The sequence below is a fragment of the Muscardinus avellanarius genome, assembly GCF_963383645.1.
Source record: "Muscardinus avellanarius genome assembly, chromosome: 3".
Lineage (NCBI taxonomy): Eukaryota > Metazoa > Chordata > Mammalia > Rodentia > Gliridae > Muscardinus > Muscardinus avellanarius.
The window spans coordinates 107,080,975-107,103,674 of NC_137788.1; the positions used below are offsets into that span (position 1 = coordinate 107,080,975).

General features: G+C 38.9%; 1 protein-coding gene across 1 annotated transcript in view; it reads right to left on the reverse strand.

The window, feature by feature from the left end:
- Positions 1-22,700, reverse strand: part of SPAG17 (sperm associated antigen 17) — a gene marked incomplete at both ends in the record, with an annotated part of 222,114 nt that overhangs the window by 35,353 nt on the left and 164,061 nt on the right. The window contains 9 exons of the mRNA XM_080691512.1: positions 3,428-3,475; positions 3,694-3,793; positions 6,411-6,456; positions 7,144-7,257; positions 8,567-8,749; positions 11,919-12,046; positions 14,124-14,254; positions 14,359-14,504; positions 21,283-21,471. Coding sequence (XP_080547638.1) covers positions 3,428-3,475; positions 3,694-3,793; positions 6,411-6,456; positions 7,144-7,257; positions 8,567-8,749; positions 11,919-12,046; positions 14,124-14,254; positions 14,359-14,504; positions 21,283-21,471 — 1,085 coding nt within the window. The remainder of the gene's footprint in view (positions 1-3,427; positions 3,476-3,693; positions 3,794-6,410; positions 6,457-7,143; positions 7,258-8,566; positions 8,750-11,918; positions 12,047-14,123; positions 14,255-14,358; positions 14,505-21,282; positions 21,472-22,700) is intronic.

Here is a 22,700-nt window from a genome sequence, read left to right on the forward strand (position 1 = left end):
AGGTATTTGGCAGTCTACGCATCCTCATGTTTTATAGATAAGCCAGATGAATTCCTGAGTAAATTTTTCTGATGGGAAGCAACTGGCCAGCATAATACAATCTGTAAATAATCAGATTCTAACTGACTCCAGATACACTTCCTTTAAGACCAGTGCTCTTCTACACGATGGCATGTCTGGAAATCCTGGACAGGTGTGGACAACATATCATCTTATTTAAACAACTTTATATTCTTTTTATAAATATATTATTTCTCCTGCATTACTGGCTCCATTTATCAATCTGCAGCAGTCTGGCTATTGCTCACCACTTCCTTAAAACTGTTCTCAGAAAAGAATCAATAAACCTCCTAACTGATATGCACAAGTTCCCTCTTTCCTTCACATTTTCTGATTCTTCCACAGCTTTTGATATTCATTGACCACCTTCTATTCCTTGAAACACTCTCTTTCCTACACCCAATCCATTTTCCACATGGCTAACATTTTTCTTTCTTTCTGTTTTTAATTGGTGAATTGTAATCATACACCTTAATGAGGCACAGGATGGTGGAGGCATACATGCACACATCACTCATTTAGCCCTTTCCCAATTCCCACCCCATTCCCTCCCACTCCCTCCTTCTCATGTTTGGCTTAGTGATGACTTTAATATGTTTGTGAATGCCCATCATGTGCATTAGGGTGTTTCCCTCTTCTTTCTCCCATCTCCCTCAGTGAGGTCACCTTCTTTACTCATCTAAAGTTTCTCCTTTTTTTGTCTAGAGTCCCTCCTATGTCCCATTTTTCCCCTGACTTCCACATATAAACATTTTTCTTTCAATGACACACATCTACTCATTCATTTTACTTTCACTGGCTTGCCAGTTAATACTGTCTATAAATTAAATCTAAAATCATTAATGTTTCAAACATTTCAAAACTTGGATAACACGAGAATATGTACATATACAATTCGAAAGATATGATAGGACACAAAATAAAAAAAAGAAGTTTGCATCTCATATTGTTCCCTGACTTTCCTCATAGCCATAGATATGGTTTCCAGGTCACAAAAACTAGAAAAGATTTTCTGATCTTCTCCTGAATCAGGCCATCAGATCCTCATGGGAAAGGTCCCTTCTTTGTACCCAGAGGAAAGAAGCTTGCTTATCTCTGAAGACAGTGACGCAGAAGATCTGAATAAATAGGTCTTGCTAAGTGACTCCCAAATTGATACCACTAGCTTACCCTCTTTGTCCTATCAATCTCCATGGTTCTCTATTTTTCATAAACTTAGTACAAAAATATTCAGGTTTAATCTTTTCCTTGTGTCTTCATTTCCTTATGAGGCTGCCCATATCATGTAGAACTCAAATTTGTGTTTTTCTCTGATTAACTTGTTTTTTGTTTGTTATAGTGTCCTCAGCAATGAACCTGGAATGGGTAGACCAAAAGGTAGTTTTCCCCCAGTATGGATAGGATATTTTAGTTGGCCTTATACATGGGTGTGAGTCCTGAGAATTAAAGTTGTGTCTTGCTACTTCCACAACATATTTCACAAGTAACCTTGATACCTTACAGAAGAAGCATCTTCATCCTGGAATCATTCTGAAGGACCTTGCAAGCATATGCAACACTTTATGTCCTACTCTTTACAGAACAAATATATATGTGGCCTCCTTTATTTTTGGCAAGAGAGCTGGAGTTGGAATCCTCAGCCAGGACTGAAGGGAAAACAGATCCTCTGAAGCTTATAGCACATTCCTCTTGCCAGCGACAAGAATCATGGTTAACTACCATGTTGTGTAGACCAGAAACTTTGCAATTACTAGAAGAAAACTTTGGACCAACTCTCCAACATATAGGCCCTGGTAGAGACTTCCCCAACAAGACCCCCAAAGCACAGAAAATAAAACCAAGATCCAACAAATGGGACAGCATCAAAAAGTTACTTCTCAGCAAAGGAAACAAACAAGAGTCTAAAGAGAGAGCCTATAGAATGGGAGAAGATCTTTGCTAGACACTCCTCTGATAGAGGACTATTATCTAGAATATGTGAATACTATAAAAAATCTTAACACTAAAAAAAAAAAACTCAAGCAATACTGGGCAAATGAACTGAATAGCCATTTCTAAAAAGAAGAAATACAAATGGTCAATCAATAAATATTAAAAAATGCTCAACATCATTGGCAATCAGGGAAATACAAATCAAATCTACCCAGAAATTCCATCTAATCCCAGTTAAAATGGCATCCATCAATACTACAAATAATTCCCGGCATTTGGGAGGCTGATACAGTAGGACTGAGGCTTGCAGACAGCTTCAGCAACTTAGTGAGGCCCTTTGTAACTCAGTAAGACCCTGTTTCAAAAATAAAGTATAATAAATAGGGCTAGGGGTGTGCCTCAGAAGTAGAATACCTCTGGGTTCCATTTTCAGTACCACAAAAAAAGAATACAAATAATAAAAATCCTGACAGTGTTGTAGGGAAATAGAAATTCCCATACACTGTATAGAGGAGTGTAATTTAGTATGGATGCTATGGAGATCAGTGTAGTGGTTTCTCAAAAGACTAGGAACAAAAAGAGTAGTAAAGTCAGAATACTATAGTGATACATGCATATCGTGTTCATAGCAGCTCAATTCACCATAGTCAAACTATGGAACCCATTTTGGTGTCCATCAACAGATGACCAATGAAAAAATGTGATAAATGTGGACGGTGGAATTTTACTAAACCATAAAGAAGAACAAAATAATGCAATTTGCAAGAAAATGGATGAAACTCGAGAATATTAAGCTAAGCGAGATCAACCAGTCTCAGAAAGTGAAGGGTCTTATGTTTTCTCTAATTTAGGGAGGCTAGAGAGAAAATAGAAAAGAAAAAAAAAAGGATTTCAGATAAATGAGGAAAGAGAATAGTAGAGCAGTGGGAGGATATTGGGGAAGGGAGGTGGGGAGGAGAAAAGGTAGAACTGATAAAGCAAACAGTTCAAACAGTGCTATGTCCATATATGAAGGTATCACAACCAACATCACTAAAATATATGAGGTGGGCTTGGTTAGGAGGGCAGGATCCAGAGGGAAACACATCAAATGTGTGCATGTGTGATTATATAATTTTGTTCTTCACTATAATGTGTCATTTGCAATACACCAAGTTTTTTACGTGTAAAAAACAACTAGGTTCTGCATTAAGTCTCAGAATATTTATTAGTATATTAGAATTGCCAAATGTGTAAGGGTGCCTCCAATGCTTTCTTGCTTAGAAGTGAGGATGGCTCTTCCCACTGGCCAAATGGACTTCCTTAAAAGATAGAGATGTCATCACCAGAAAGCTCTTGAGAACCTGGACAGTAGGACCTCATAGACTAGTGAGCTCTTAAGATTCTACGGCTCGGGGATTTTCCCATGCTTCGGTATATATCAGGGTATAATTACCTCTTTTGCTCTAATTTTTCTTTCCAGAGCTTTGATGGGGCTGTGTTCCTATGTGAAAAGGGAGGAGGAAGAGAATGATGAAGAATGGCAATGCTTATAAACAACCAAAGAAAAGCCAGCTCTATGTGAATAATTGCTAGCACTTTGGGTAAGGGAGGCTGTGATCTACCCAGGTAGTCACTCATGGATCTGACCCTTGCACATTTCCATTTCCTTCATTGCTGCATGCCTAATACCAATTAAAGCATATTATTGGTTTAGCTTACCTCCATTTCTTTTCAAAGAAATCTTTAGCAAATGTATCCGGTGGATATCTTGGAGTGGCGGCCAAAGATTGGTTGAATAAATTGGTTAGGTGGGCTGCAACTTAAAAAAAAAAAACATACATTTTACATTTATCCCTACTTCTTTACAGCAGAGCATAATTATTCATCTATTCATCTAAGGTTTATTTTGTTTTTGTTTTTAGTACTTGAGATTGAACTCAGAGACATTCTACTTCCACTGAGCCCCTTTTTTTGGTAACAGTTTCTGGCTAAGTAGTTTAGCATCTCACTAAGTTGCTGAGGCTGGCCTGGAACTTGCAATCCTCCTGCCTCGGCCTCCCAAGTATTGGCATTACAAGTGTGTACCACTGCTCTGGTGTCATTTGAGATTTTTTTAAAAGAGCCTACATTGAATCTGTCAACTCTTTACCAGAATCTCCATAACTTCACTGTAACCACAACAGTGAACCAGACTACTTTTGTGACATGTCCTGAGAGCAAATACCCATCTAACAGTCAAAATGTGAAATACAGGGACACCTCACTTATTTCACATCATTAGAGAAGCTGTGCTCCACTTAACTGAATTCCCTCATATCTAAAACAGGAGATCTTAAAACAAATCAGTTATCACACTGAAATTGTTTTCCTAAGCATGTACTTGTTCCCTGACTTTAAGGGTCTTCACATAATACCATGGCTGTTTGGTAATTTGAGCGATGACTCTTAGAGTTTATTCAAAGAATGTGGTCTTGGAGGAAGTCAACAGGAGATTTTTAAAAAGTTGAAAGAAAGATATAAATAAAAACAGGAAGATAGAAAGAAAGAAAGAAGGAAGGAAGAAAAGAAAGAAGGAAAGAAAGAAGAAAAAGAAAGAGAAAAAGGTTCCACGCTCCATAATTATATGAGCTTAGGAAACATGGTTAACTTTATGCAAGGTTAAATATGTTTTATTACAGTAGGAGTTTTCTGTTCCCTTAATGTGCATCGTGACTCTGTAAGAAAATAAGACAATATGCAGCATTATCCAAACTTATTTGATCATAAAACCTGTTTTGGTGGAGCTACCTTATAGACTAGCATTTCAGGAAAGATTTGGGGGAATGTTGACCATATGACCATAACTACAATTATGAATATGTCAGGGACAGCTGCAAGTTTATACAAGGCTGTTTGCCTCTTGGGTCAGTTTAAGAAATATGTTTAGTTTGTCCCTCAGTACTGGGAAAGCTGTGCATTTACCTCTGTTGTACCTCAGCCTAGGCCAAAGGTTACAGGCTTGACTGCTACAGGGTAGGCTTGTCAGATAAAGTACAGAGCACATAGTTAAATTTGAATTTCAGATAAACAATTTTTTTAAGAGTAAGTGCGTCCCATTTTGTGGACATACTCCTACTAAAAAACTATTTATTGTTTATCTTAAATTTAGTTTTAACTAGGCCCTTCATATTTGTATTTGCTAAAGCTGGCAACTCCACCACAGGGCCACTCAGCCAAAGAGCCACCACAGAGCGTAAGGGCAGGAAGACAGGAGTGGTTGTGATGGACTCTTCTGTGATGCTCATTTTGAAAGGACAGTGGCCAATCACTTTCAACCAAATGTCATGTTGTGATAATGTGACATTTCAAGAGAAAAACTAGAAAAGCAACAACAAAAAATAGGTGGACAAGTCAACACTATGGAGAACACACAAAACATGTCTATGGCTGAATGAGCCCATCCTACCAGGTCATGACTTTCACCGTGTGGCTGAAAACAAAACAAAACAAAAAACAATACCATCAAATCTTCTACTGCTTGTTTGCTGTGAACTAGACAAACCATAAAACCAAGTTTGTTGTAACAATTTTCTAAAATGAAATCATTTCTGCTACATATAGAGTAGAACAGTGTAAGGTGGTTTTTTGTTCGTTTTTGCAGGTCTGGGGATGGAACCCAGGGGCATTCGACCTCCACACTATACCCCCCGCCCTATTTTTTTATTCTTTATTTTGAAACAGGGTCTCACTAAGTTGCGGAGGGCCTCAGTAAGTAGCTGAAGCTGTCCGTGAACTGCGATCCTCTGGTGTCAGCCTCCCAAATGCTGGGATGACAAGCGTGCTCCACCACGCCCGGCTCAGTGTAAGGTTATGATAATAGCTGTGTAGCTGCTCAAAAGTTCTGTGCTTGTGTATGGAGAGGTGTTGGTTGATTGTTTCCCTTGTATATCTAAGTTCTGTTCTAAAGAGTTAGTTTAATATAAAAGTCAAACGCTAGTGTTTTTCATTCAACATTTGAATGAAAGACACAGTAAGTTGAGAGGCAATCCGTGTTTTTCTTTTTTCTTTTGGTGGTACTGGGGTTCCTAGAAACCCTTCTACCTCTGGGTTACACTCCCAGACTTATTTTTATATTTAAAAAAAAATTTGAAAACAGGGTCTCTCAAGCCAGTGCTGCTGGCTTCGAACCTGCGCCATCCTCCTGCCTCCGCCTCCCAAGTGCGGGGATTACAAGCGTGCACCACTACGCCCGACTGCAATCCGTGGTTTTTAAGACTATTTTAATCTAGCAGAATGAAACACATAATTAAACTCTCACAGCACAACAGGACCAATATGGAAGCAGAGGCGTATATACAGAAGACTTAGCTATCTGATAAGAGAACGATTAATCAATGACTTTAAGATTCTTTTAAACTTTGTAAATATATTGCAGAAAAATATTAAATAACAGTTACCGTCAGTCATGTGACTTTTTGTAGTTTCCTCCATTTTAGGGAAAGACTGAAAAAAAAGATATAATTACTTGATGATTATATTACATGCAAAATTCACTTTGTTTGGAAGCATCATTTATGAGCTGAAATTGGCTTTATATGAAAACTTCTGTAAAGCTTTTTAGCACTAATATAACATTTGTTTGATTTTTTTTAGTCATTTACCTAATTAATTTCCAAAAAATAAAATTTCTTTTTTTCTTTTGTGGTACTAGGAATTGAACACAGAAGCATTCTACCTCTGAACTATACCCTATGACTTTTTACTTTTTGTTTTGAAATAGGGTTTCCCTAGGTTGCTGAGAATCTCACTACATTGCCAAACTCATGATCCTCATGCCTCACCCTTCCGAGTACTGGGCTTAACAGGCGTGTGCCACTACACCTGGCTTTTTTCTTCATCTTTTACATTTCATGTGTTTATTCATTCAACATTTTAATGAACGTTACTTTCTTTGAAAGACTAAATCCCCTTAGAATCTCCAGAAATCTTGATAATCAAAAGAAAATCCTGAAATGTATCTGAAAAATTAATTATGTAAAAGATTAAATTGCCACAGATATAAGGAATCAGGAGGAAGAAAATGCTTATGGAAGTGACAGAAATATCATCCAGCGGTCCTTATGGTGTTTTTTTCTGGAAGAATCTAATAACACAGTAGCCCACGTTCTAGTCTGTGGAACACTTCCTCACCATGACCAGCTTGAGGAGGTCTGCCGCATTGCCTCTCTCCTCCTCAGTTCTGGAATCCTTGACTGTCATTTCCTGTAATTCATCTTCTTTCTTTAGAATGTGGTTTATATAATCCTGGGTGGGTAGAATAAAATAAGTGGATAAAAATTCAGGAATAAGGTAAAAAAGCATCAACTCAGCCAACATCAATTTGAAATGTTACAAAAAGATGAAGAGTAAGTAAAATACTGCTCAATCAGCAGTTCTGCTCAATCAGCAGTTCCTAGTTAAGCAATCTGAAAAGCCTTTTTTTCTTAGTAGATTAATAAGAAAGGCCTGAAAAGTCTATAAGCAAAGCTTTAAGATCACAAGATAGAGCTGGCGGGGGGACCTCGGAGAGGCCCTGCATCTGTCTACACTGTGTTATAGTGACCTCCTCAATTAACCGGGCAGATTGATTGAGCCCTTTATCTATGAATGCAAGTTGTCTAATCTAAGCCCTTGCTTCTAAGAGAAATAGAATTTATTTTTTACTTGAATATCTGATCTATAAATAATGATCTTCTGCTGTATTGCTGGTGTTAGACACATAACCATAAACAAAACACATTTAATCTCTATTCTGAATTTCAGTTGAAAGTGAAATGTTATAGACATAATTGTATTAGTAATTCAGTAGGGGTTGTAATAGCCTCTTCTGTGATGGTCATTCTGAAGGGGCAGTGGCTGATCATCTTCAGCCGAATGTCACTTTATAAAAAATGTGATATTTCAAGAAGAGAAAAAGCTGGATCAGAGATAAGAGAAAAGCTGGAAATTGTGTGTGTGTGTGTGTGTGTGTGTGTGTGTGTGTGTGTGTGTTTTACTGAAAATTGAACCCAGGGGCATTCTACCTCTGAGCTATACTCCCAGCCATATTTTATTTTTAAATTTTGAAATAAAGTCTCACTAAATTGCTTAGGGGCTTCCTAAGTTGTTGAGGCTGGATTTGAATCTGTGATCCTCTTGTCTCAGTCTCCCAAGTACTGAGATAATAGATATGTGCCAGCATACTCTGCTAATTATATATATTATATTTTCTTAGACAACTTCCAAAACAACAACCATTTGCATCTATAAATAAGCATCAGATTAATATGTGGCTCTATCTTCTTTCCAAAGGTTACAAACCTAGCTTTTTGTATAGTAAGAAAGGAGGACTCTTTATAGCAATCATATATAAAAGTCTCAAATGTCTTTGGGGCCTCCTAATGATTCCGACACCTTCTGGGAATCATTAAGCATTTTCTACATCTCAAATTTCTACTGTGGAAGATTGACACTTGTGATGTTGCACTAGATAAATATTGGTAGAATTAGAGAATTTCTGGCCCCTTAGGAAATTGAGAAGAATAATTGCCCTATTCCTGATTCTTTTGGGGTCAGGTTACCTGGATTCTATTACCTTCAGGGAAACCTGCAGCCTCAGTTTCACCTCATTCTTTATGACCTCATGCTGGATAAACTGGCGCATCTGCAGTACTTTGGGGCCTTTCAGTATGGGGGCCGGGGTGCTCATTAGCTGTTTGGACCCAATGCAGAGGCCCTTCCAAATCTGAGTGCCAAATGGAGGTCCTGGAGTCTTTTTCTGTCAACAAAATAAAGCAAAAGTTTCACCAAAGCAATCAGAATGTTTAACAATAGACTATTCTGCTTTTTAACTGAGTACTTATGTCACTAGTATACCAGGAACCATCTGTTAGGAATATATTTATTTTTTAAAAGATCCTTGCCCTCAAAAAGTTCTGCGAGATAAGAAAAACTGACAATAAAACTGGGCAAGGTATCCTCTTTATGTGTGCTTCCAGGACTATGTATATTTTAAAATTATGTTACCTGGGGGTCCTACTGTATAGCAGTAGCCTAGTCATGGCAAATGTGTGTGATTGGTCCATTACATCTAAAGAAAGACTTAAGGCTTTGGAAGTGAGCTGTCTTTAACTTCCTGGTTCTGTGCTCATCTTGTACTAGAAAGATTCTTTGAGAAAGAAATCATCCTATAGGTTGGGAGATTTTTGAACTCACTCTAGACTGAGAATGCCTTTAGAGCCTTCCTAGGATTTATTGAGAAGAAATCTTTGTCTTAGAGTAAACTCATCCTTACACTGGATTTTTAGAAGTGGCAGGCTTTGTTGCCTTAGGTCCTGGAATGTGTCTTTTGTGCTTCATTTTGAAAGGTCTGGTTAGTGGTGACCACTCAAGAGGCTGAAGTTCATAGCATACACAGAATTTCAGAAGAAGAAAATGAACTTCATTTATTAATCCCAGACACTGCATATTTTTAATCATCACGCAGTTCTTTCAACTTGGATATAGTCTTGGATATAGTGAGCCATGTGGTCTGACCTTTTTGTTTTAAGCAAAGGAAGGAAATTGAGGTGCAGTGTGACTTGTCTCAAGTCCTACATTAATAAGTAGTAGGATCAGAGCATAAGTTTACGATTATTGCCACATCATCTTGTTGATTATAGTCATTAAATTAAAACATAGAGCTGGGCGTGGTGGCGCACGCTTGTAATCCCCACGCTTGGGAGGTGGAGACAGGAGGATCGCGCAGGTTCGAAGCCAGCCTCACTGGCTTAAGAGACTCTGTTTCCAAAAATAAAAAGGTATAAAATAGGTCTGGGAGTGTAGCCCAGAGGTAGAAGGGCTTCTAGGAACCCCAGTACCACAATAAAAACAATTAAAACATATACATAGATGGTCTTCATTATTGCTCTTGCTATTGTAAGATTTAGTGCAGGGCAGCAAAAATCATATTCTCAAAATATTATCCTCCTCACTTAACACCAGTACCCCTCTTTGATCATATCATCAATGGCTTTGTTGACTTAATAATTGAACACCTTATAATACACTGGGCACATTACATAAATTGCTCATAAAATAAACTGACAAATCTTGAAGATGCAGGAATTCATGATTCTTGGCCAAGATATATTCTTTTATTCTTTAAAAAACTAGGTGAGCTTCTCTACTTTGACACAGTCACAATATTTACTTTCTAACAATGCAGTTGCAAAACCTGTGTGTAATCCTTCTCATTACTTTTATATGCTCAGCTTGTGCATTTTTAACATACGAAGGGAAGAAGTCAGAGATGACAAGAGAGAATGGCATAATAATTGCAGATACCAGCAAAAGCCATGCTCTCCCGGCATCTGCATTTTCGCAGTTAAATAGGCAAAATCTCAAAGTGAGAAATAAGCCCCGAGAGAAGGTGTGCTCGCTGGCCAAAAGCATCTTTCCACTTTTAGATATTCTTGCATAACTATTATTCTTCTAGTATTCTTTTAACTCTCTACACGAATTGCTCCGGTGATGTGAGAACAGGACTATGAAAGAAATTGAGTCTGAGGAAATAAATTCTCTAATAATTTGTCTAAACTCCTTGGCTCTGCTCAATAATAATAAAAACTGGCCAGAACTCAGATGCTGTGATAAGCACTCCAGCTGCAGCAATCACAAATGGCCTCCGACCCTCATTCCAATCACTAATTTAGGTTAAGCTATTAACTCCGGTAAGGTAGCTCAGTTTAAGGTAACTCTGTTTACCCATGAGATCCTGCCTAGAGACAGAGAAGATAAAAACCTTGTGTGTGACCGTAAAGCAATTTAGTTGATAAACAACTTAGTTGCCCAAATACAATAGACTCAAGGAGAAAGATTGTTGACTTTTACCTCAGTATGAGCATTCATGGAGACAGAGAAATGGATTATTAAAGATGAGTAGGCTTTTAATAGGCTTGTTGTCTAAAGAAGAGTGCTCAGCAGTTAAGGAAATACATCTGACAATTAAAACCAAGAACTTTGTGGTGTTGTTTGTGGTATTTTGTCTGCAAAACTGTGTTGTGAGTTTGCTTAAGCTTTCAGATTTAGAAGATAAGATGCCAACACCTGAAGAAACTCCATCACATCCACCTGAATCACCACATCTCCCCACACTTGCTATATGAACTGAGCCCAAAAAGATGGAAAGTTCCAAGAAAGTTAAAGAAGATTCCCCGAGAAGCCCCCAAGCCTTGGGCATGCCTGTTTGGAACTGCTTATCTGCAAAACCTGAGAAAGAATCCGGAGGGAGTTAATCTCTCGAAGATCAACAGCCAGCTGAAGGACTAGTTTTATTACCTTTGTTTACATGTCATTAATTATTATTTCACAGTGATTACACCCACCCCCTTCTTCTCTTATTATTAACTTTACTGGTGAAGGGTATAAATTTTGGGGTTTTTTGTAATAAAGTGTCATTGGCTCAAGAAGCCTTTGTCCATCTCAGGTTCTTTTCCAAAGCATCGTACCTAAAAACTTAAGGAATTCATAGAGGGTAAAGAACCACTGCAGATAAGATTCTGCAGAATTTCACCTGCCTTTTGCCCCATCTTTCTGAAGCTTCCGACCGCGAGTGGACTTGCCCCCCACAGGACTGAGCCCGTCGGCAACAAATAATCAGTAGGCAAGTTCTAACATGATGAGGCTAACACGGGCTATGTATGAAGGACATTTTAATAGTATGGGAAGGTGGCCCAGCTTGAAATATAAAGCAAATAAATAAAATTGAAGTTAGCTATCTGAGTATATCTTCTAAAATTCTATTTCCACATCCATAAATGTTAGAAATCTTCAAATATAAAACTTCTTGAAGACATTAATCATTTACAGAAAGCTAAAAATATATAAACATGTGGGTAAAGACCTGAGTCTCTGGCCCATTGATAGATGGATATGCAAATGAAGTGATTTGTAGCTGAAATGTTTACCTCCACGGAAGGAAATGTCTCCCACGACCTTGACTGGAGATTGGGAGGAACAATTGTTTCCAATTCCTTCTTCATTAGCCACGGTGATGCTTCATGAAAAGGGCGAAGGACGGTGATGCTCAGGGCACCTGGTGCGAAGAGAGTTAGCAGGTGGTTGTTCCATAACATTACACCGATGAATTCAACAGGCATTAACAACTCAACAAATGCTTTTGAACTGCCTTCTACAGAAAAAGGATATCAAGACACCAATTATGTGTAAGAGCTTTACAATCCAATGGGAAGTTAGAGGCTGGTAGTCACCTTAACACCTGGAAACTGGATTTAAATCACCTAGAAGTACTCACTGACATTCACCATCCCTCTACAGCCACATCCAAGGCCTGGCAGCTCTACCAAGCAACTTTCTTGAGTAAATCTGCTTCCGTCCTCTCCACAGATTCTTCATTACAACATGTACTTCAAAAGGATCCTGTTCTCCTCCAGGGTAACAATGAGCCTTTCTGCCCTTGCCTGCTCCGTGAATGAACCTTCTGGCTATGTCTGTCCATGATTAACACTCTTCTTTGAGTTCCATTGCTCTTGGCTTTTTCTCTCCCCTCTGCCTCAACTTGCACTGTCTTCCTTCTCTGTACTTTGGCTCTGTTGGACTTTTTATCCCTCTGTTTTCTAATGCTTCATGATTTTTCCTTTGTGTTCTCCTTTCAAAGAAAGTTTTCCCTCCTACCTAAATAAATCCTACGTGTCCACTAGCTCTTGGTTCAAAGGTCTTCAAGGAAGTGTTAGAGAGTCTATCAGGTTTCTTGGTTATATATTGGCATAGAACAATTTTTCTTCAGAACCCTTAGCCTAAATTACAACCATATAACTGTAATTACATATAACTGTAATTACATATAACTGTAATTACAGTTATATGGTTGTAATTTAGGCTATGTATAGATGTATAATTATTGCCTGCTTCTCCCATTAAGCTATAAGCTTTATTAAGATAGGGCTTATGCCCCTTTTTGCTCACTACTGTATTCCTAACACCACACTAGTATTTGGCACAAAATGGATTGCCAAGTGATGCCAGTTAAATGAATGGTTAGCAGCAATTTGAGATGAATTCTCTGTATAACCTGCCAGAGCCTCCTACTCTCCATGTTCACAATGAACAAGGTGTATTACACTGTGCACATGTATACACCAAAATATTTAAGCACACAGAGATGTAGATATACTAATATTGCACACTAAAAAATCCCACCAAACAAAAAGATAAAAAATAGACACATACATAAACTTAGGCACAGCACAGCAGTGATACATGTCCCTAATCTCTAGTCACATCAAAGTTTTGAAATTCCTAAAAATAATATAAATTCCCAATAAATATAGCTTCTATAACTTATATATCTCAGATTGACATTCTAACTCACATATAAAATATATTTTCTTATTGGCTTTAATTTCACCAAGACAACGCCTTCAAAATGACCTCCCCAAATAAAAAGAACTTTTCATTTTTTTGTATTTTCTTACTAAAATTAAATAAACTCATAAATAAGAATGTAAGTATATAACTGAACAAAAATACTGCTATGGTTTAGATTTAGAATATCCCTTAAGACTCAAAAAGACAAGACAGCTATGTTGGGGGCAGGGCTTGATTGCTGAGAAGGACCCTCTGGGGGTATGGCCTGAGGACCTTTTTTTCTCTCCTATCTATCTATCATCTATCTATCTATCTATCTATCTATCTATCTATCTATCTATCTATCTATCTTCTAACCTCTATGATAGGAGAGCAGAACCCGTGCTCTCCCTCTGTGTCTCAATGCTTTGAGCTCCACTGATATAACCTGACAGAGACTGAACCTCTGTAATCTTCAGAACTGTAATCAAATCACTCTTCCTTCCTCTGAGTTGTGGTGGCCAGCTGTTGTATTTCAGCCAACATTTAGCAGTGACAATGTTGGCTAAAGTAGATACAAACCTGCATATGGTAGAACAATTCATACTCCAACAGTGTGCACAGGTTGCTGCTCATATATGGCGTGATAGCAACATAAATTCAAGCAGCAGTGTAAGTAGGTTGATGTGGAAGGTGGAATAGAAAGTGACCAAAGTGAAAACAATCAGGAAACTGGCATGGGGATAGGCTTTGTAGGAAGGGCATGGGAGCTGGAAAAGGGAGTTCCAGACAGCACAGATCTCTACCTGGCTGCTCCTGCACTGGCTCTTGGAGGACTACGGTTGTTGACTCTCCATAGGCCAAGGATAAGTATTCTTCTATGTCACTGTCTCGGAGGAGTTCCATTCCTGACCCATCAGTATAGATGACAAAAAACCTGTTTGAAGAAAAAAAAAAAAACATGTAATCACTTGAAGTCTTTAGCTTCCTCCACTTGGAATTGAGAATGAAAGTCATGGATTATTAGCATTTGCTTTTCACCTGGGGGCATGTTCACCGTAGATTTGGAGGTGGCTCTTTTCAAGGTGTATAGATGATAAACTATCGTAGCCCACGGTTTTTACATAGGCATCATCTTCCAGTATTTTTTCAGGTAGCGTAGTTGAGACACTACCATCAGCCATGACCTATGAGAGAAGTCATATAAGCAACTGAGAGAGGTAAAAAGGCTAGAACATATACATTTCTCTTATTTAATCTGGTTTTCATTCTGGTCAGAAAAGTGGGGATGTTTATGTGCAAGGCTGTGTTCACTTCAGCAGAAATTACATGATTAACAACAAAAACCAAGCAGAACAATTTTAATTAAACACACACCTAGAATGTGAAAACAAAGTGCAACATATTCAGAAGAAAGTTACTAGGATGGGAAGGGGGCTAAACATGTCATTTTATGAAGACTGGTTCAAAGAATGGGTGTTATAGTTAGACATAAAATGTCCCCTAAAGAGCTCATTTGTTAATATTCAAGGTTGATATAGTGGAGTCATGAGGGTTGTAATCCCAGCAGTGGATAAATTTATTGTAATAGATTTGCCTGGGTAATCTCGGTAGGCTGGTAGGGTGTGACTGAGGGGTGGGTTCTTGGGGGGCTGGCCTTGGGGATTATAAATGGTTTCTTTCCCTGCACTTCCTATTTCTTGCTCCCGGCCTCCATGATATGAGGAGCCCAGCCCACGTGCTCTTCCTCTCTCAATCTCCTGCCACCATTCCCTGAGATCCATGGTCCCTGGCCTCACATGGAATGAACCCCAAACCATAAGAAAATAAATCTTCTTCCCTCTAAGTTTTGTGGTTAGGTCCTCTTAGATTATGCTGAGTGGAACAATGGGGAATTTATAAAAATAAAAGGGTATTCATGTGATCATTGCCTTGAAATATTAAAAAGGCCATCACGTGGGAGAAGCTTACGTTCTAAATGGCAAGCACAGAGTCAGGGTTCATAGGCAAAACACACAGTGAAGCATGTTTAGCATCACCATGAGACGCAGTGTTCTAGCCTTGCTGCTGTCTACATCTGACACGCATCTCTCCAAGAAGGAGTGTGGTTCAGGCTGACAACACTGTAGGGGATGCCCAGGAGGAGCATCAACGCCTAGAAAAATGCTTGGCCTGGAGAACCCAGACATTTCAATCTGGTGGGGATCAGCTTTGTGTTTCCACTTTAAAAAAATCTGGATTAAGGCTTGTCTGCATACCAAAACAAAGTTAGGGATTCTGTGGTATGAGTCCAAATCTAAAAGAAATAAATTTATGCCCGTGAAAAAATGGAGGAAATACCAGTGTTGGGTGAGGAGAAAAAAAAAACAGCCAAATGCCTAGAAGAGAGGTGGTTGGCAAGCATTTTTGGTTAAGGGCCAGAAGTGAATACATCAGAATTTATAGACCATACATATTCTACTGCAGCTACTCAATTCTTCCATTATTGAGCAAAAACAGCCAAAGACAAATAAAGTACATTATTGTGTCCCAGTATTACTTTATGTATCTACACTGAAATTTGGATTTTTTATAATTTTGTGTCACAAACTATTTTTCTCTTTTGGATTCTTTTAACCATTTAAAATGTAAAACAAATGAACAAACACACAAACAATATTAGGTCATGGGCCACAAACAACAAGTGGCCATGTTTTGCCAATGCCTGAACTAGGGGTGAGGAGACTGGTTGTTTCCAAAGAGAGAAACAGAAGCCAGGCACAGTGGTGCATGCCTGTAATCCCAGTACTTGAGGGGCTGAGAGAGGAGGACTGAAGGTTCCAGAACAGCCTCAGCTACTTGTTAAGACTCATAGCAACTTAGCAAGTCCCTGTTTCAAGACAAGAAATAAAAAGAAGTGACTTCCAGGAAGATGGAGTCCTGCTGACACTCAATCTATATCACTGTGGAATCAGCATTTTGACAAATGAAAGAAGTCAGCATAAATCTGTACAGAGCACAGACAATTGAAAAGCGGCAAAAAAAAAAAAAAAAAAAAAAAGCTAGAAAGCAGATCAGAGAGCAGAAAAATACTCCACCTGCTTCCAAAGGCTGTGGCCAAGGGTGCCACCTCCCTGCGCCAGGACTGTGGGAACTACCAGAGACTTATGCCTTGAAGTGAAGTAAGTGGCTGTTGTAAGCCTTCAGCTCTTCCTGAGCAGACCCAGGCTATGACTGCAGCAGTGATGGCTGAGTTCACAGTGCCCTCCAGAGATCCAGAGCTGAGCTCAACAGCACCGTAAGTGAGCCAGACAGTCTTTAGGGAGACCCTTCCCACAGGAGACCACCCAGCCCGGCCACTGGAACTCACAAAGCAAGTGATAGTCTCCCAGGGTCTGATGCTTTGCAATTCGCCCTGATGAGAATGGGGAAGGAGTTTGCTATTGGACATAGCAGAGGTGTGGATTGAAAGAAACCCCTGGGGCCAATCAGGCAAAAAGGCCTAGAGTCCCCAGGGCTCAGGGCCCTAGGAGATCCTCCAGAGATCACCAAAGACCACACAATTGTGGTGAGAAGTCAGACCAAGCCAGCCTTAGCTGGGGATACTGGCTGTCTTCATAGACTGAAAGAGTCTAAAAGGAAGACCCATTCTGAGAGTTCAGAGACCCAGGTTTTGTAAGAAAGGTTTTGGTAGCCCTCGGCCGCCTGCACAGACAGAGACTGCAGAGGACAAGTCTGCTCAGTATTCATATATTTGTAGGGTTGCATTATTCTGTTGTTGTCTTGTTTTGCTATTTTTTGTGTGTATGCATGTTTGGTCTCTTCCCTACCCATTGCACAAGCCTCCTCCATTGTACATATCTACTCTCTTCTCTTTGTTCCTTTTCTATATTTTTCTTCTTTTCTCTTCTTTGTCTTGTATTAAATCCACTTCATATCACTATACTAAATACTCAACATTGGTTACTAGAATCCTACTATATATTCACTATCTCTAATCTCTATTATATACTACCTTACGAGACTTGTACTCTCATTCTTTTTGATCCTGTGACTTTACCTTTTTTTCTTTTCTTTTTCTTTTTTTTCAGTACTGGTAATGAAACCCAGGGGCATTCTACCTCTGAGCGACATCCCTATCCCATTTTTTTTTTTATTCTTTAATTTAGAACAGGGTCTCACTGAGTTGCAAAGGGCCTCTCTAAATACCTGAGGCTGGCCACAAACCTGGATCCTCCTGTCTCAGCCTCCCAAATGCTGGGATTACAGGTGTGCACCACCACACCCATCTAGCTTTTACATCATCATCACTTTCCTCCTCACTCAACATTTACCACTAAATACAAAACAACTCACCCTTGTGTATACCAGCTGGCACCTACAGATTGAGAGAGATCTATCAAAAGCTACAAAGATGCAAACTTCTGAAATCATGAGAAGGAGTAATAACTAGGAAGCAATGAGCTCTCACAACCCCACAATAACAGAACCTAACAACACAGAATTGCAGAGATTGCCAGAAGGACAAATCAGAAATTTAACAGTAGAAATTATACAGGACTTCTAAAAAGAATTAAGAGAAAGCCTGAAAGAAATAAAGGATGAAATAATTGAAGTGAAGGCATCAATATAAACTATAAGCAATAGATTAGATCACACGGAGAATAGAATCTCACTCTTAGAATATGATCACTCCTGCCGGGCGTGGTGGCACACGCTTGTAATCCCCGCACTTGGGAGGCAGAGACAGGAGGATCGCGCAGGTTCGAAGCCAGCCGCGTCCACTGGCTTAGGAGACCCTGTTTCCAAATAAAAATGTAAAAAATAGGTCTGGGAGTGTAGCCTGGAGGTAGAAGGGCTTCCAGGAACCCCAGTACCACAAAAAAAAATATATATATATGATCACTCCAAAAATGAATGCATGGTATATAATTTATAAAAAACAAATTGACAATATGAATTGGACATCAAAGAAATATGGGCCTATCTCAAATGACCTAACCTAAGAATAATAGGAATAGAAGAGGGAATAGAATGTGAAACCAAAGGGATCAACAATATTTTCAATGAAGTAATGTCAGAAAAATTTCCAAACATAGAGTAAGAGGTCGATACACAGGTACAGAAAACTTTTATAACCTGCTTTAGATAACATCTGAGAAAAGGTTCATCATGCCACACAATAGTCAAACTGACCAATGTAGAAGCCAAGGAGAGAAACTTAAAAGACAACAAAAGCAAAAGACCAAGTGACATTCAGAGGTAAACCAATTAAATTCACTCCAGACTTCCCAAACCAAGTCAGAAAAGCCAGGGAGCCCTGGAGTAACAAATTTCAAACTATGAAAGAAAACAACCTGCAGCCCAAAATTTCCTACCCAGGAAAGCTCTCTCTCAAATTAGACAGGGAAATAAAAAAGATTAACTGCAAAGAAGAAATAAGTAATACATGCCAGAGCCAGAGAAACAATAATTTCCATCAAGTAAACAACTAAGCAAAGAAAAACACTACCTTAAACAGAAGTTAAAACTCAAAATATGTGGAATTAAAAATCATCTCTCAATAACTGCACTGAACATAAGTGGCCTAAACTCAATAAAAAGACAAAAGGTAGCTGGGCATGGTGGCACATGCTTGTAATCTCAGCATTTGGGATTTTTGGGAGGTTGAGACTGGAGGATCATGTTTTGTGGACAGACTCAACTACTTAGTGAGGTCCTCTGCAACTTAGTCAGACCCTGTTTCAAAATAAAAATACATTTTTCCAAAAGTGATCTATAGATTCAATGCAATAACCATTAAATTACCACGGTCATTTGTCACAGACAGAGAAAAATCAGTTCTTAAATTCATATGGAACAACAACAACAAAAACCCAGAATATCAAAAGTGGTTCTCAGCAACAAAAACCAAGCAGAAGGCATCACAATACTTGACTTCAAACTACACTACAAAGCCAAAGTAATAAAAAAAAGGCATGGTACTGGCACAAAAACAGATACACAGATCAATGGAAAAGAAAAGAAGACTCAAACTTACAGTCAATTGATTTTTGACAAAGGGGCCAAAAATATACACTGGAAAAAAAAGCCTTTCCAACAAATGCTATTGGTAAAACTGGTTAACCATATGAGAAAAATGGAAATAAACCCCACTTTCTCACCCTGCACAAGAGTCAATTCAAGATGGATCAAAAACTTGGAAATCAGACTACAGACCTTGAAGCTCTCTAGGTCCAACACTTCAACACATAGGCACAGATAAAAACTTTCTCAACAAGACCCCAAAGCACAAGAAACTAAAAGGCAGATCAATACATTTGATTGCACTAAACTGCACAGCAAAGGAAACTGTCAAGAACCTCAACCGAGAGCCAACAGAATGGGAGAGGATTTTTGACACCCACTCCTCTGACAGAGGACTAATATCTAGAATATACAATGAACTCAAGAAACTCACCACTAGAAAAACAAATAACCCAGTTAAAAAAATGGGCAAGTGAACTAAATAAACACTTCATGAAAGAAGAAATTCAAATGGCCAATAAATGTATAAAAATGTTCAATATCATTAACAATCAGAGATGCACATAAAAACTACCACGATTTCACCTAATTCCAACTAGAATGTCAATCATTCAAAACACAACAACAAATGCTGGCGAGAATGTGGAAAAGTGGGAACTCGAATACACTGTTGGTGAGATTACAAATTAGTGCAACTACTTTGAAAAACAGTATGGAGGATCCTAAGAATGTGAATGAACTTACCATATGATCCAGGAATACCACTTCTGGGTACCTTCCCAAAAGAATAGAAAACGAGCTACCAAACTAATGCATGCGAATCTATGTTCATAGCTGCACAATTCACCATTGGCAAACTATGGAACCAGCCAAGATATCCATCAACAGATGAATGGATTACAAAACTATGGGATATGCACACAATGGAATTTTACTCACCCATAAAGAAAAGCACAATTACGTCATTTACAGGGAAATGGACAGAACTGGAGAACATTATGCTAATTGAGATTAGTTAGTCACAAAAAATAAGAAATCGTATGCACTTCCTAATATGTGGAATCTAAGGAGAAAAAGGGTCATAGTAATAACTCTAGATGAAGGAGGAGAAACCAAAGATGAGCAAATAAGGAAGCCTAACTGGGGATGGTGGGAGAGGGGAAGAGGGAAACTCCCTAATGTCAGTCATTAAGCTAAACATGAAAAGAAGAAAAGGGGATGGGAAAGGGGTGGGAATTGGGTAAGGGCTAAAGTGTTATGTGCATATATGCCTCTAATACCTTGTACTCCATTAAGACCACAATGCACCAATAAAAAAAAAAGTAAAAAGAAATAAGAACAAAAGGGCTGGGGGTGTAGCTTGGGGTAGAATGCCTTTGCATTCCATCTCCAAAATAAATAAATGAAGGAAGGAAGGAAGGGAAAAAGGAAGGTAAAGAGGTAGGGAAGGAGGAAGAAAGGAAGGAAGGAGAAAGAAAAGAAAGACAGAAACAGAAGAGAGAGAGAGCATCACTATAGAATAGCAGAGCACCTATCCAAACTCCCTGCCTCCCTGTCCTTGGCCTTACCCATACGTCTCACCACAGACATACTTGTGCCTAGTCATACACATTCGCTTGCTACCTGGTACTGGCTCTCACTTTAACCTTGGAACATACCATTCTTATGTCATTCTTTGTGGTGGCATTTTTATTTAGATGCATGCTAATATTTCTTTCCTTCTATTCTTTTAGGCTTAAACATTTCTACTATCCCAGTTGTTGGCTTGCCTTCTCTTTGGAAGGTAAAGATACAGAATCAAGGTACAGATACAGACATTCATGATTGCTTGCCAAAAGTATTGGCAGAAAGTGGACAACTCGTCCCAAGGCTAGAAAAGTCCACAGGGGTAGTGGCCAGTACCAAATATCTCAAAAGTAGAGTCACAAGTTCGCCCTCCATACTGACGATGCACTTTACCTGAAAAGAGTTTCCCTCAGGGTCCAGGACCTTACAGACAACCTCTGAGGTGTGCTTCATGATGTACCTGCTGGCTCTCAGCTGCTCCCGCTTTTGGAAGGGCTGGTAGATACTGCTGCTGGACTCATGGCAGTACGTAGCTGAACAATCCCTATCTATATAAAGACAGCCTGTGTTTGGAGGTAGCACCTGGAAGGGGAGAGACACAGTAGAGGAAACTTTTAAATTTCTTGTTCAACTTGAAAGACTTGGAAAATCATTTTAGGAAAACTGGTATCAGTAGGTCCTAGTCACAGACAGTGTTTCCAGGAAGAAGACGTTATCCAAAAAAGGACTCAAGGTTTGGGAAGGACTGCTCAAGAAGGAGGCAAACTGAATACTTGAGATATAATTTTTTTTTCTGTATCCTTATATTTATCTGCTCACTTTAATTGTCATGTCTAAGTAATTGCCCTGTGCTTTTTATTTCAGGTATTTAATACATTTTAACTGAGATAAACACACTTGGCCTTTTTCAAAATGTTTGGAATCTGAGCCAGTTGTGGTGGCTCACACTTATAATACTTGGGAAGCCGAGTCAGGAGAATTGCAGGTTTACAACCAGCCTCAGCTGAGACCCTGTTAGTGAAGTCCTGTTACAAAATAAAAAATAAAATAGGACTAGGGGTCTAGGTAAGAAGGAGAATGGCTCCGGCTCACCGTCATTAGTCACTAGGGAGATACAAATCAAACCACAGTCAGATATCACTTCACACTCACAGTTAAAAAGACAATCACAGGTGTTAGCAAGGATGTACAAAAATTGAAATCCTCACACAGTGGATTATTTGCCATCTGTTGTTTTCTTGGAGAAATTAAAACCCTTTGCTCATTTTTTTTTTTTTTTTGGTGGTACTGGTATTTTTTTTATTTGGAAACAGGGTCTCTTAAGCCAGCGCGGCTGGCTTCGAACCTGCGCAATCCTGTCTCTGCCTCCCAAGCCCGGGGATTATAAGCGTGCGCCACCACGCCAGGCCCCTTTGCTCATTTTAAATTTGGATTGTTAGTCATTTTATTCTTGAGTAGAGTTCTTTGTTTATCCTGTATACTAGACTATCAACTGCCATATGATACATGAATAATATATTCTGCAGTATATTTTTTTACTTTCTTGGTGTCCTTTGAAACACAAGCTTTTTGTTTTTTTAATTTTGTGAGGCTTATGTTTTGGGTATGGTATGTAAGAGATCATTGCTTACCAAGGACAAAACCATTTATACCTATGTTTTCATTCAGCATTTTCCTTCCCCACAACAATCTACGCTAGATGGAAAAAAAGAAGGGTTTTTACTCCCAGGGAGATTGGAGGAATAAATTGGCCTCAGCAACTTTCATAGTCCTATGTATTTGTCAGAGTGCAATCTTTGCCTGGCACTTTC